At 35.7% G+C, this 15,777-nt stretch overlaps 1 protein-coding gene across 3 annotated transcripts in view; it reads left to right on the top strand.

The window, feature by feature from the left end:
• pk (prickle) overlaps window positions 1-15,777 on the top strand; it is a 411,335-nt gene that overhangs the window by 168,939 nt on the left and 226,619 nt on the right. Inside the window, exon 1 of one of the 3 annotated variants that reach the window (XM_073957485.1) lies at window positions 13,254-14,136. The exons of the other annotated variants lie outside the window; for them this stretch is intronic. Coding sequence (XP_073813586.1) covers window positions 13,949-14,136 — 188 coding nt within the window. The 5' untranslated portion in view covers window positions 13,254-13,948. Of the gene's footprint in view, window positions 1-13,253; window positions 14,137-15,777 lie in introns of those variants that run through there. 3 annotated transcript variants of the gene reach the window in all.

Genomic DNA, 15,777 nt, shown 5'->3' with positions numbered 1-15,777 from the left:
ATTAGACAACATTAAATGAAAAAACTTTGGTTCCTATCATTTGGGTCACTTCGTTTTTTGTTTTATAAATGTAGTGAAAAACGGGGTTTCTAAACTTTTCAAGTTTGAACGGGACTAATTTATTTTTTTCAAAACGGATTGTTATCGATCCTTTTAAAGGTGTGAATAATATCTTTCGAACAAGCTATTATTTTTTTAAATGGGTTAACAAAGAGACACAGAGAGAAGATACCGAAAAGAATAATTATTTATTTTCGTCAAAAATTAAAATAGCTCTCGGAAACGGGAAAACTAATGAAATCGGTTAAAAAATACATGAATTGTGTATTTTTTGTGTTTAACTTTTTGGATTTTATGCAAGTCCGCCCCTCCGTCTATGGTAATCACACTAGCATCCACAAAAATTGATATAGGACGCTGAAATTTTGGAAAGATGAGTTTGGGGGCATGTCAAGTTCGATGATGGACTATATCAGTCTACGTTTTGATATAGCCCCCATATAACGATACCGCCCAAAACTGCGTTCTAATGCCTTTGCGATGTACTACAGAGGTTTTAATTATTGTCTTGGGTACAATTTTTGCCTAAGTGTTGGATCCAAAATTTCAATGGTTTGGCTGTTATATGCCAAAATATTAAAAACTTGTATAAGAAAATTCAAGTCAATATCAGGAGGCTTGATTTTCACCGTAGACATATGCTCTACTAGAGTTTTTGCTCAGTATAATCCCAGAAATCAGAAACGCGACGCGCCCATTACGGGTTTTCCCTCCATACAAATCTCCCCGCCTAATAGTCATACATTATAGTATTCCATTTCATCGATCAATTTTTTTTAATTTTTGTTCTCAAATTTTATACAATGAAATGCTAAATCCATTTTGGAAGAAGAGGTCGTCAGCTTTTCAACGCCACCTTCCAAAGCACATCCTTTTTACATCCTGAGTAATAGGCAAACAAATACTTTTTTCAAATACTTTTTTTCAAAAATTTCCGATTTTCAGTTTTTAAAATAGTCAGGCTTAATCCCATAGTCGTTGTTTTAATATTTTATTAAAACAACTTTAATTTATTAGAGGGAAAAATTGGCGAATTGTTCAACAAGAAACTTTTTTTATACCCAAGTGTCAATTGCTCGCTCAAACAGATAAATGTCCAAAGAAACACTCTGATCGAGAATTTCTTGTTTTAATACGACTATGGGATTAATCCTGACTATTTTGAAAACCAAAATAGAAGGCGCCAACCCAAATAAAAATACGCCAATCCTCTTAATGTTGAGACCGGGTACCGTTGGTTTATTTCTGTATTAAGCAATACCAACAAATTAGTTGCTCGAGTTTAGGTAGTGCCAAAGAAATTCTCGATCAGATTGTTTCTTTGGACATTTGAGCGAGCAATTGACACTTGGGTATAAAAAAAGTTTCTTGTTGAAAAACAAGAAACAAGGGATGAAGGTCTGTGGCGAGATCTGAAACTAAGTCTTCCCTGCCTTACCCGTTGATAAACATTGCCAATTTTTTCCACAAATAAATTAAAGTTGTTTCAATAAAATATTAAAACAACGACTATGGGATTAAGACTGACTATTTTGAAAACCAAAATAAAAATCGTCATCCCAAATAAAAAAAACGCCAACCCTCCTAATTTCCGATTTTCTCAAAATTTCTACAATGTGATGCTTAGTGCTATGCATGGAAACTAGAAACCTTCGGCTGTCCAACGCAACTTTCCGTATAGGCGTATCCTTTTTAGATCTTGACTAATAGCCTAAAACATATTATATTCTTAAAAAATCGCAATTTTCCAAAATAGTTTTTTTTTAAATCTTTTTCTCAAATTTTCTACAGCTTTCCAACGCCACCTTCCGTATAGGCGCATCCTTTTTAGATCCTGAGTAATAGGCCAAAACATATTACATTCTCGAAAAATCGCAATTTTTCAAAATAGTTCATTCTTGAAAATGTTTTTCTGACAATTTCTACAATGAAATGCTAATTCTTATGAAATTTTGGAAAGCATCCTTTTTAGATCCATAGTTATAGCACAAAACATAAGATATCCTTGTAAAATAGTTTTTTTTTTCCAAAAATTTCCGATTTTCTCAAAATTTCTACAATGAAATCCTTAGTGCCATGCAGGCGCGTATTTTTTCTACATCCTGAGCAATAGTCTAAAACGTATATCCTTGAAAAACTGTTTTCAAAATCGTTTTTCAAAATCGATTTTAACTTCTTACGAATCTGTTATACAACTCTTATACCACTAGTAATGTGGTTCTTGTCTCCGCTAGTTAAAATCGATTTTATCTTCAAACCTTGACATTGATTGACTTCACCAATATTATTATATATTTATTTATTTATTTTACTTTCGCTCATATAACCCTTTAATTTTTTTCTTTTTTATTCTTTTCAGGTAAGATACAAAAATTGTAAAGCTGAATTAAACAAAAAATTATAACAATATACGATCAGATTATATTCAAAAGTAAGTTTGCAGAACAATGAAGAAGAAGAAGAAGCTCTCAGGAATTTTAGAATATACCTTGGTTCATTATGTTAGAAATTTATCTATCCATGCCCACATACATATGTATTTTCAAAACAGCATTATTTTTATTTCTTATCCCTTAAATACCTGTATTTCTTCCCTTAACTCACTCATTCCGCAATGTTTCCGAAATTCACTCTAAAATAACAGACAAATAATGTTGAAAGAAAATATTTACAAATACACCAAATATCCCCAAAGCAAAACATCTACCATTGCAAATGAAAATTTATTTAATGTTTTACATGCGAAAACGATTAAAACCCGCTCAAACCATACATGGAATTTTTGAGCTTCCTTCTCAACATCGCCAACATCCGAATAAACCTTTCGTCTATTTAGACTTTAATGGGTTCTTTTCTGAATATTGGTTACAGATGTGAATGGACTGACGGACAGACAGGATCAACGAGTAAATTTGTTGTTGGTTGGATGCATGGACGTTTTATTCGAGGCATAACCATTGTACTTTCCAAAGTTTTGATGTTACGGATGTCGGTCGCTGTTTGTCCACATAACAGGGGTTGACTTTCCAGTTGATTTTTTGCCTTGTGACAATAACAACACCAAACACACATTTGAAACTTTTTAATCTACGGAAAACCACGTGGTTTTACATAAAAACTTCACCATTTCCAATGGCAAATTGGGGGATAGAGTCATTGTTGGAGTATGGGCGATGACAAAGTGGTTGGATGGATAGCCATGAATACATATGCGTCTTAATGAATTTGAATTTCAGTTAACAGTCGTCACATCGAAAGGTGGTAGTGGCGCCATTAAAAGCTTGGCTTTTTTCCTGTTGCCACACACACACTTTGGCGGTATAAAAAGGTATTGTGTTAAATATTGCATACATTTTGGCGCCTAAGGGTTGTTTGTTGTTTGGATTTGAATATTTCTTTTGGCCACATGGAGGTCGTTTGTTTTGACTGTATTGTGTGGGCGCGTGTGATTGTATCAAAAACAAGAGATTCTTATTAGAGAGAGAGTGGGTGTCTGTCAACAAATGAAAACAACATGTAGAAATACAAGCAAACTTTGTTTAACAAAACGATTAAAGGATATTTTTTGTTTGGATACATGTCTAAGGGTGAAACGTGATGCAACATGTTGTTGTTGCACATGGAAAAATGTTGAAGCAACATTTTTTCTAATAAGACGCAATTTGTTATAGAAATGCAACATTTTTATGCGTATTTATTAATAATAATGAAACGTATTTTATAAATGTTAAAACATTGCAAATTAAAATAAAACAGGGCGCAAATTCGTATACCCCCCACCATGAAGGAAATTTAAAACTTAATAAATTCGTCAAATATATTGCATTTATTTTTAAGAAAGAAAACATATTGAAATATTATTGAAATCATATTGAAAATCTCACAAATGAACCGATATACAGAATATTCCAGAATATTCCAACACAGAATTCTAAATGATCATGAATACATATGTACATATACTCGACTTTAAATGTATTCCATAGGCATGGATTGGGATCGATCGTTGGGGTGAAGATATCTCAGCAGACAGGATAGATGTTTGGTACTCTGATAGAAAAATGTTTCATTGATTGTGAACTAACGTAGAGTTTCATTGGATAAATGAAAAGTTTCATTAAATAACAATGAGTTTCTTCATTTCTCCACTGAAACTTCCTGAATTATGCAATGATACTTCTTTATTAATTCAATAAAGAAGATAGAAGTTACAATTCCATTATTGCTATGAAACTTTCACATTAATACTATGAAACAAGAATGAAAGTTTATTTTATGAAACTTCTTCATTAATAAAATGAAGTCTTACGTTTGTTTGGGGAATTGGTGTAATTATTCTGACGACTCGGAAAATTAAGTGATTGCTGCACGATTTGTAGATACTCGGGAACTTGATGCTTCGATGACGGTATGTAGGTAATCGGGAACCTGGCGCGTCACACAGTGGTTCAGGAATCGATATTCCTAGCCAAAACCGCAATTTGTTGTCGTCAACGATTGTTAATTTCCATATGGTATATTGTTTTAATATTTAAAAACAACTAATTTATTAGTGGAGACAGTTTGTCATTGTTCGCCAAGGCGAAAGGCAAGGAAGATTAGTTTCGATCCTCGCTACATGATCTTATTAGTTCCCTTGTTTCTTGTTTGTGCATATTCTCCACCGAAGTTATTTTTCAATAACTTTTTCAAAAAAAACTTTTTCTACTCAAACATCAATCGTCGGCTCGATATATAAAGTAAGCAAAAAAACTACAATGAGAAATCTCTCTTTGGCAACTTCATATAACCCCAACGAAAGTGTTTGTAAAACAAGACAAACCCTCTCCACTGTTATGTGTCATTGCTTATTACAGCAACAACCAAACATACAACCGTGCCAGTGTTTCTGGGATACCTGTTTGTTTTTCAAAATAGTCTGTCTTAATCAAATTGTTTTATTTCGGTATGTAGAATTGTTGCCTTTAAAACTTACAGTGGCATTTACGCGAAGCGTTCTATTTTATTTTTCCTCAGGAACTAAATTTTAGTAAAATTACAAATTTAGTGGACTGGAACTTTAATGATGCCTGTAGGTGTCTTCTTTCAGCTCATATTTTCTTTTCTACCCGTCCGGCTTCGTAAGTTTAACCATTTTTTAAATTTACTAAATTTTATCATTCTGTTTGTAACATATCGAAATATTCGTCGGAGACCCTTGAAAGTGTACATATTCTTGATCAGCATAAAATTCAAATACTGACTAACAATGTCTCTCTGTTAAAATCAAGATACAGCTCGCAATTTTTAAGATAGAGCTACAGAAACGTATATTACTTCTAGGGTGTTTGGTATTGAATATGGGCTATATCGGTCCACGCTTAAATATAGTCCCATAAAACGGTACCTCCCGATTTTCTGTATTTTGAAGGTTGTGGTCCCAATATCCCACCGAAATGGCTGAAATTTGGAATTTAGTCTTCGTTTAGGGTACTAAACTTTTCACCTCAAATGTGTCGGTATAGGTCCACGCTTTCATATAGAACCCATAGAGAGCTACCTTCCGATTTTCGGTATTTTGAAAGGTTGTGGCCTCAATGTACCACCAAAATGGCTTAAATTTGGTTGTTAGTATTCGTTTTTGGTATAAAACGTTCCACCTGAAATTTGTCGGTATACGTCCTCTCCTTTATATAGCCCCCATAGAACGATACCCCCGATTTTCCGTATTTTGAAGGTTGTGGCCTGAATATCCCACCGAAATGGCTGTAATTTGGTATTAAGTTTTCCATGGGGGCATAAAATATCCCAGAAGAGAATTATCAGTATAGCCCCATACGTATAGCCCCATAGAAGCGTACTTAGTCCTTTTTGAGACCAAAAAACATTCCCCCAGAAATATGTTAGTATAGGTCCACATTTTGCTATAGCCCCCGTTTTGATATAGGCACCTTCCGATTCGGTATTTTGAAGGTTGCAACCACATTTGCTTAACAAAATGGGTGAAAATTGGAATTATTCTTCTTTGGGGCTAAACAAACTTTTCTCCGGAAGTTTATCAGTAGAGGTCAAAATTTTGATATAGCCCACATAAAACAGTACCTCCCGATTTTCGGTATTTTGAAGTTTAGGTCGCATTATTCTAAAATTCGATATGTTGTCTTTGTTGGAGAATTATTATTTTAATATAGACCTTGTTATAAGTACCTCCCGAGTTGCGGTATTTTCAAAGACTTAGCCGCAAAATTTCAGAATTTCAATTCCAGTGCATGTCTCATGATTTTTTTACGATATTTGGAATTATTTTGACAGTTTTAGTTATATTTTCCTATGTTTTATAGTCTGGTGCCCAATGACATTATATAGGGAACCATTCATTTTCCGTTGATTTAAATTAACATTATTTTATTCTTAATTTCAACAAATTTCGTAGAAATTAGTTATTCGATGCAGCATGGATCTGGAATAAGCTACTAAACTCTATCTAACGTTTAGTTGCCTGTCATTGTAGTATCTCTAATAGTTTTGTTTAAGCAAGGGTTGTGAGTAAAAATTTTTAAACTGCATATCGTTAACACTTCATGGTGCTTCAAATCTGATTACCAATAGTTAAGTTCTTTGCTCAAATGGTATTCTTAAGCATAGAAAAATGGAAGCGTCTGTATGGTTTTTACCAACTGCATTTAGACACATGAAATCCGATTTCGTGCCAACCTAACAATAAACAACTTTTTATCTATGATAATAATCATGGCAATTTTATTTTATGCAGACCACATATAAATAAATCACATATTGTCAAATATCCTTTAATTACAATTTTACAAACTATATCCTCAAACGAAAGGCAGCAAACACTCCTTCGAAATGAATTTGAGAGAAACACATACACACATTCTTCCTGCACCTAAACATGTTAAACACTAATAAATATTCAAAAGACTCCCATAAAAATTTATGATCACTGCCGTGACCATTGCAACAACGAAACAGGCCAACCAACAAACAACAGGGAATCACTTCGAACAAAAAGGTGTTTTTCATTATCATTGAAAAGAACAAACAGCCTTCTCGTGACTCATACACCACAGACAAGGTAACGACCACCCTTTTTATGTTTTCCAACCCAAACACCCAACTACTTGCAACAGGAATACAACCAATCCAATCAGACACCCTTTTTCCATTTACATACTGCATTCCCTTTCCCATATTGGGTTTGGAAGGAATGCTGCTACTGTAACCTTTCTATGCTGGTCTGTTACGAACGAAGGAAGGAAAAACAAAAACGTCGACGAAAGGAGAGGCAAAAGCATAAAAAGAAAAGTGCAATTCAATATCCAATATGGACTCGCTCGACATAAGTAGAAGTGTTTATGTATTTTCATATCCTTTGTATGCACTCACACACTGTTATCGACGACAGGCTATTCCGTTGGGGAAATGAAAGTTTGTTTCTTTGTGTGTTTGTTGATAGCTAGAAACACGTGCCTAAATTGCCGTAAGTTTGCTTTCGGGGTGAATTTTTGAAAAGGCTGCTTTGTTGTTCGTAATGACAGTATTGTAAGTGAATTAAAATCCGCGCTCACAAATACATTCGTGTATTTAAACAATTTACTCTCACAATCAGGGTGCACTAATCCATGTACATAGTGTATGTTGGGTGTTGTGTTGAGAGATCGCAAAATACTTAAATATTCATTTAGTTATGGTCACAATGACACCAACAATGAACAGTAGGCATGAGATGACGAAAAAAAATATTATTCCGCAAAACTTCCTTGAAATTCGCGTACTCCCATAACCTAGAGAGAATCTTTATTCCCAAACCTGGCAAGGTAAATTACGCAATACCGATGAATTAAATAAACCATATGCTACGGAATATGTGGGTTTCTACAAAAAATATAATATTGAGGGCCTTAACCGACGAAGGATTTTAACCATTATATGCAGAGGGAAAAAATCAAATTTGGCTTGTGGAAATGTAAAGACGGCGCTTAGAATAGCTTGTAGCTGGGTCAGGCCGAATTCGGAAAAAACGGATTTATGTCTTTTCACTAGGAAAACGAATGTGGAACCTTTCGAGGATCCAGTTTCCCTAAATAAGACAACTAACATTTCTGAAAAGGTAATTCTGGATAGGTCACTTAAATGGAAAGACCACATCCAGGAGACAGATGTTGGTCAACCTTTAAAGGGCTAAGGATTCAAAATGAAGACCTAGGATAATACACTGGGTATTATGGTGACTGGTGAGCATAATTAATTGCGAGTTATGTGCCCGATTTCGAGGGACCTTTCCTCGTCGTAAAATTTGCAAACATACATACAGGTCCCAGAGGGTCTATGAGGGTTCCTCCCTCACAAAATACAACATTCCCGTTTAAGTGCAGTTTTCCTTCCCGAAAGTTCAATATTTTCGCTCAAGTGTAGATTAAGCCCAGATCGGATTATAATGTTTACCAAAGGTACTCTTGTGGTCCTGTTGCGGTGACCAATTAAAGTGACTGGTAGGCACGATAACTACCGAAAAGCGTGTTTGACAGTGGTCCAACATTTCCACATCTTATTATTTCTTTCTATCGAACAACTCCTTACGCCCCACAGTGTTGCCGCAGTGGACAAAAATCGAAAAATGTGCTGTTAACTTTTATAAATGTTTATGTTCCTTTCTTACAGTAAACACATCAGACACGACGAATCTGAAATAATTTTGTCGATATGTGCATCCATAACGAAGTTATAGCTTTTTAAATATGAAACATATTTCCCACATAAACTAAAGCGATAATCATATGAAACTTAGACTACCACTAAAATAATTATTACTGAAAATTTTGTTGATAATATTGAAAGTTTTGGATGGGGATTTGATGTGTGGGCTATAAATATAACATTTTAGTACAAAAAGTTGACATCAACTGGACATGGGCAAAGTACCGTTGCAAGAATTAGAAATTTAAATTTGATAAAAGAAATATAAATTTTTAATATTTCGTAGAGTATATCTTTTGATTGCCACCAGGGTTGCGGAGTCGAGCCATTTTTTGTTTGACTCCGACTCTGGAGACGACTTTCTTCACGACTCCAGACTCCGGAGTCGACTTCGAGCGTAATTTCCATACCGCTCCAAAACATTTAATATGTACAAATTGACAATTTCTTCCTATATGTTGGCTATTTTATTAGATATTCCTTGAGAGAACTTTCGTTCTAATATAATACTCAACTACAAAACTTTTGTATAAAACCAGAACCTATCCCATTAAAATGAAAACTCAACAAAACCGAAGTTATGTTCCACTGGCACCCTTCCCCGTGAGAAAATTTCTAAGCTTTGAACATTGTATTGTATATAAGGAACAATATGTCAAATTTGAAAATGGCAAAATAGACATAGAAATTGATTATGGTGGAGCTCAAATGTTAGTAAATATCCTCTAACTGAGTATAATATAGTTTTTGCCTACATGCTTTCATAGTTTCCTTATAATATAAAAATTATTTGTTCGAATATTTAGAAATGTCCGTCCGTCTGTCTGGCTTGCTGGCTGGAGCGCAAGATAACTCTCGAACGGGTTAACCGATTTGTTCCAAATTTTGAATTTTGCAACATTTTGTGCAAACTTAGTTTAAGTTCGAAGATGGAACACATCGGTCCACTCCCTCGGGTACCTCCCCACCAAAAGTTCGAAAGTGTTTAAAAATTTACGGACGATAACTCTCGAAGAGAGTAACCGATTTGGTCCATACTTTGCATATCGTGAAATTTTTACTAGACATAGATGAGGTTCCAATATGGGCCCTATCGGTCTACTCTTTCGGGTACCTCAAACACAAAATTTCGTAAAAAGTTCAGCAGGTCCTACTGCTCTCGAATCGCTTTGATTTTTGTTTTAACAACTTGTATTCGCAGTCCCCATTACGACGGTACAAGGTTTAGTAGTAGCAGGCCCGAAAGGTCCAAAATGTGGGCATCGTAATATTTTGTCCGAACTTAGTTAAGCTCGAAGATGAGCTATATCGGTGCGCACCGAAAGTTTAAAAAAATGTTACTGAAATGGTACGCGCTATATCTGTTGAACGGAGCAACCTAACTTTTGGATCTGCTAATATTATGTTCAAATGTAGTTTTTCTTCAGAAATGGTCCATATAAATCTTCAACATATTTGTTAAAGTGCCATTTAGTATCTGTTTGAAGATTCTTTGCTACTTTTACTACTTTTTATGGTACTGTTTAAGCGATTATGTGTTTTTAGTGGGCAAGTCTATGCGTCCTGATATAGTGGTCCAAATGCTGTAAGTTATACGGTGACACCCTGAACTGACTGGCGGCCGCGAATTAAGTTCCACTTTCAAAATGGACAATGTCGGGATTCCTTTAAGTACCTCCTACGCAACACATTCAGCTATTATCCAAATCCATAGTTCTGTCGGGAAGATCCAAAAATTCAAAAATTCTGAAAAAAAATCCCCTAAATACATAATTTTTGGGGAAAAGGATTGTGGTTGTTTAGACGGTTTTCGATCTGTCCATAGATGGAAGTTTAAATTCACATAGGCTAAGGGTATATCTCTGTCGGCATAGCCGACTGATACGTTCTTACTTGTTTTCATATTAGAATAAAATAAACCGAGTATGTAGAAAAAATGTTTGCCCGGAGTCGGAGTCGAGGTATTTTTTTCGACTCAGACTCCGACTCCAGCAAAATTGCTCGACTCCGACTCGTAGACTCCGACTCCGCAAAACTGATTGCCACCTTGGCTCTTGATATCCGTTACTTGGATATCTCTTCCGAATCAAAATGTGTAAAAACATTCTGCCCATCCCTGCAACCTTTGAGATATATCGTTTCAGATTTTATATAGCCCCCACATATATCTTTTCCCGATGTTGCTGCAACTAGTTCAATTTTGATCAATAGCCTTCAAATTTAGTATGTGTTATTTTCTTAGGTCCCTGAGTAGTTTCACCGATTTTAGCAAAAATCGGTTTAAAATTTTGATATAGCCCCCATATACATATATCTTCCCCCGATTTTGCTACAATTCGCTCAAATTTTGATGAATAGTCTTCAAATTTAACATAGGATGTTTCCTCAGGCCCTTGTTTAGTGACAGTTCCTATCTTCCTTCCTTCTAGGAATGTTTGTATTTGTTGTCAATTTGGCCTTTGTTGCAGCGCTATAATATAATTCTCCATATCTCTATTGATAATGAACCGAATGTTCCAAAATATTGTTGCATTAAAGAATGATTATTTTTTTGTAGACTATGTTATTTGGGACTGTCATTGGCATAATTCGATATACAGTGAAACCTACCCCACAAAAGCCTAAAAAAATACTCTGAAAATTTTCAAAGTTTCCTGTGCTATTTACTTTCAAAATTAGGGATCTGTTTATAGTGCATTTTACAGTCATATGGTATTAATGGGTTATGGCCAACATTTTTCATGATTTTTTTTTTCAAGAAATCTACCAAACTTTTTAAGAAGACTTTTTTCATCCCTTGAGCTGCCTTCAGAATTTTTTCTGTTGACAAATCTTGCATAGTTTTCTGACAAATTCCCGTTTGCGGTGCCCTCTGTAGCTCGAAACCGAAACGGAATTAAAAAATATGCATTTTTAAAAATATAGTGAACTGTTAAAATAAAAATTTCGGTCATAAATCGGTACAATTTTTTTTAAGTCTCTCGCTTAAGGACGAAATTGACATGTTAAGATCGGATAATCCGTTATCGAGCTACAGTGGGCACCGCTTTCAAAAATGCCATTTCGAGAAAAACATGTTTATAGTTTCCCTCCGCCATTGTTAGGACAGCATCTGTATGTTCTTTTTAGGAGCTCCATGTATACATAATTGGGCTATTAAACTTCGAGTACAGATAAAATTGTTATTGGAGAAATTAGGTTTTTTTATAAGAGTAACAAGATTTTGAATCCGGATACGGACAGGAAACTGATCTTTAATTCAATGCATATTATAATTCAGTGCTTCATTTTCCGGTGAGGTTGTTATATCCGGTCTTATACTTCGCAAGTCCATCCACTCGTGCCCTAACTAGCTTTTCTCTGTAAAGAGTCTAGACATTTTTTGCGGACTCGGCTTGGACATATGCGGCTGTTGCTACCCTGTTCACGTGTGAAAATGACGATACAAAAGTCGTGGAATTTGAATACAGATGATTGTTCGATTATACGCTTAAATACATTCATATAGTCCTCATATAAGAAAAAGTCCACATTGCACCACTGTAAATACATATTTTAAACTCTATAATTGTATCAAATTCTGAACAAAAGAAGAATATTTCTTTATTTGCCACATAAGTTTCCAACAGACGACGCTCACGTATAAATTTCAACAATATGTGCCGTTTCTGGCAGACCCCAATTGCCGAAATCGACAGAGAAATCAGACACAAAACATTAAATTGCAAAAACGAACCCTTATTTTGTTTATTAAAAAACACCGTTGTTGTTGTCGTCGGCATATCCACTTATGCATTCTCACATAAACCCAACACACACACAAATACACATACAGGACTCTATGCTATACGCACTAAATAACATTTAAATACCGGTGTGGCACTGTTAGCCGGTAAGGGAGTAACAAACTACAGTGTGAGTACCAGTTAACCCAAAAAAAAAAAAACAACAAAGAAAAATCAAACCAAAACAGTAACTGTAAAATTCCATAGACACAATGTACGCACACTAACGCACACAAATGTGTTTGCTCCTGCCACTGAAAGGACTCACTCACCACGGTCATGGACAAGGACAATAATAACAAGAACAAAATCGAAATTATCATGAGCAGCAGCAGGGGCAGTAGCAGCAACATTAACCAACGACCCGGTGTACATGAAAGCGAGGGATGCAAAAGTAGTCAAAACCCAAACAAACACACACACATACACTATTTCAGGAACTTGAAAATTTACCCTCTTATGTACGGGGATATACATATATATATATGTGTGTGTAAACTATGTTGCAACATAGCAAAATCAAAGACGACAACAAAATCAAGGAACAAGACGAAGAGGTGGAAAGCAAAATAAAAACATTCGGTCTGCTCCTGTGAATGAGTGCTTTCACACAACAACAAACCAAACTAAACGTGGTGTTTTTCATGTGACTGTGACTGACGGACGACGAAAATTGTGAGCCAAAACAAATGTTGGAAAATTTCAGCGATTAGATTCAATTCGATTGCATTGTGAGCGGGACGGTCTTTGTAGATAACGAACGAAGAGAAAGAAAGTGCAGCATAACGGTTATTCGGTCGTGATTTTCTAATTGCAAAATTACCCAAAAATAGTATTGAAAATCATGCAATATTGTTGAAATTTGTGGAAATAGCCGAAGGAAAATTACAAAATGAAAATATCAGTGTAATCTTAAGAAAATGTAAAAGTGTTTTGTTCAGTGAGTCACTAGCTATGGATGCCCGCCCGGTACAAAGAAAGAAAATCAAAAATAAATATTTAAAAGAAAAGTGAATATTCTTAAGAAAATGTTGGCGCATCTTTGTTTGTTCTTTGTTTACCCAACACGACCACGACAATTATCATCATCATCATGGTTATCATTACAATCACACAGTAGATGATGAGGCTACTGCTCTGTTGTGTCTTTGTGTTACCCCAAATATCCTTACTATCATTGCCAAAATTTGTGTTCCTCATCTCCTTCGTCTTTATGTTTACCTAAGAATAAAATTGGTGTTTATATGCGTGCGCATCCTCACTGTTTTCGGTGATTTTGTTATTGTGTGTTTTTAGTTTCCGTTTCTAAACAATTGTATCTGTCAAAAAAGTTGCCGGTTTCTCTCACTCTCTCCTGCTTTGGAACGAACGAAACAACGCACATTGCGTTGTTGTGATGCTTACAAATGTCGAATATGACTTCAGAAGATGATAATTTTAGCTTGGCTGGCAACAATGACGAGTCCGATGAGGAGGTCATTGAGAGCATGGAATTGCTGGAAGGCAATTATCAAATGATACGACAATGGGTACCACCGGCACCAAATTACTGGGATGCTCCACCTAAGGCTGTAATTAAATCGGCCGCAGTTAGGTATGTATTTTTAAAATCGTGATTAAAAAATATATTAAGTAATTTCCGCACAGAGTCGAATATTAATTGGTATATGAATATTTGTATGATGGAATGTATGATATACATACATACATATACTATACTTATGTAACTAAAACCGAACTCCGAAATGCACAATAGACTTCCAAATGCCAAATTTTTGATGTGACTTCCTCCACTTGAGTGTACGATTCCTTCCATAAGACTCATGTTGCATATGGTGACTGGATACTGGTATAACTGTTTCCCTCAGAAACAGTTAGAAATTGTAGAGAAGAGTTTCTAAGCCAGGTTTTGTTCATGTACAATCTTTACATTTGAATTCTACGGGATTCTGTGTCTGCGAGTCAAGGATGTCTCTTTCTATAAATTCGTTAAGGCTTAGTGAGTCGGAGACTTGGGAAAGTATCTTCCATTGCGAAGTGGTTGCTGCATTCGTCATCTTGCTATCATAGTGTGAGAGAAATATGATCCATCCCTATTGCACAAATGGGGGAGAGGGTTAGCCTAACTGGACTTTAAATATGATATAAGCAGCTTTCGGTTAGTATATACTATGTATGTATATGTGAGGGACAGACAGCGCTTAATACAAAATTTTCACCTACAGGTACAGCCATGAGTTCCCCCTTTTCAAGGGCTGCCAAGACCACCTACCTTGTTTATAAGAATGTTCGAATACTGTGTGAGATCATTGTTTGGGCTGTGTTCTGTCCTATGTCAAACCGGTGTTCTGAGTATTTGAAGACACCTTGACACTGAGTCGCAATCGGGGGAGGTGAAATGATTCACTTCGTAACACAATAATGATTACTTCTATATACGGTGAGGCTCCTCCCCTGACTTGACTACCCTTTTCACAATGGATTTCGCTTTCAAAGTCTTTCAGAAAGAATCCACCACTGACCGTCCATCTCTTAGCTTCCTGAAAAACGTCTTTTGTTGCTTCCAGTTCATCTCTCAACAAACTTACCCGCCGACGAGTCGATCTTTGCTGTAGTGAGAGCTGTGGTCCTCTACTGTAACTAGGAATTATTGTTTGGGTTGTGTCCTGCTTACCGCCTTTCAAACCGATGCCCTTGGAAGACACCTTGATGCCAGAATTGTCTAGCAATCGCGGGAACTGAAGGGTTTCAATTTCTGACCCAACAATGGTTTCTTCGACGTCGGGTGTTGTTCTTCATCTGACTCTGCCCTCTTCACTGTGGAGGTTAGAAAAGAGTGTGGGATTCTTTTCGGATTTACAATCATACAGAAATAATCAACCGCTAAGTCTGACAGCCCATTGGCTTTCTGAAAAAAGTTCTTTAGGTAATCATAATGGTACACGTATTCCAAGCGGAATTTCGAGTAATTGACTTTCTTTATCTCTGTCACAGAATAAGGTTTCCTATCTGCAAACTTCATAAGGAAATAAAGCAGTAGTCTTCATGCCCTTTTTCTTTTTTGGTTCCCTCGGGTGGATGAGTTTAGAGGTTATGATGGACTGGCATTTTCCCTTGGATTGAGAGGTCCGATCGTCGTTGGCCGTTAAATTTCAAATAGACTCGCGTCGTCATCTATCAGATAAGTTTTTAATATTTGCCATGTACATAACTCAACTCGACAATTATCCCTACT

Source organism: Musca autumnalis, unplaced genomic scaffold (genome assembly GCF_047663935.1).
Source record: "Musca autumnalis isolate F117 unplaced genomic scaffold, ASM4766393v1 scaffold_5, whole genome shotgun sequence".
NCBI lineage: Eukaryota > Metazoa > Arthropoda > Insecta > Diptera > Muscidae > Musca > Musca autumnalis.
The sequence above is the reverse complement of the archived record's forward strand: the minus strand, read 5'-3'. Positions and strand labels throughout refer to the sequence as shown.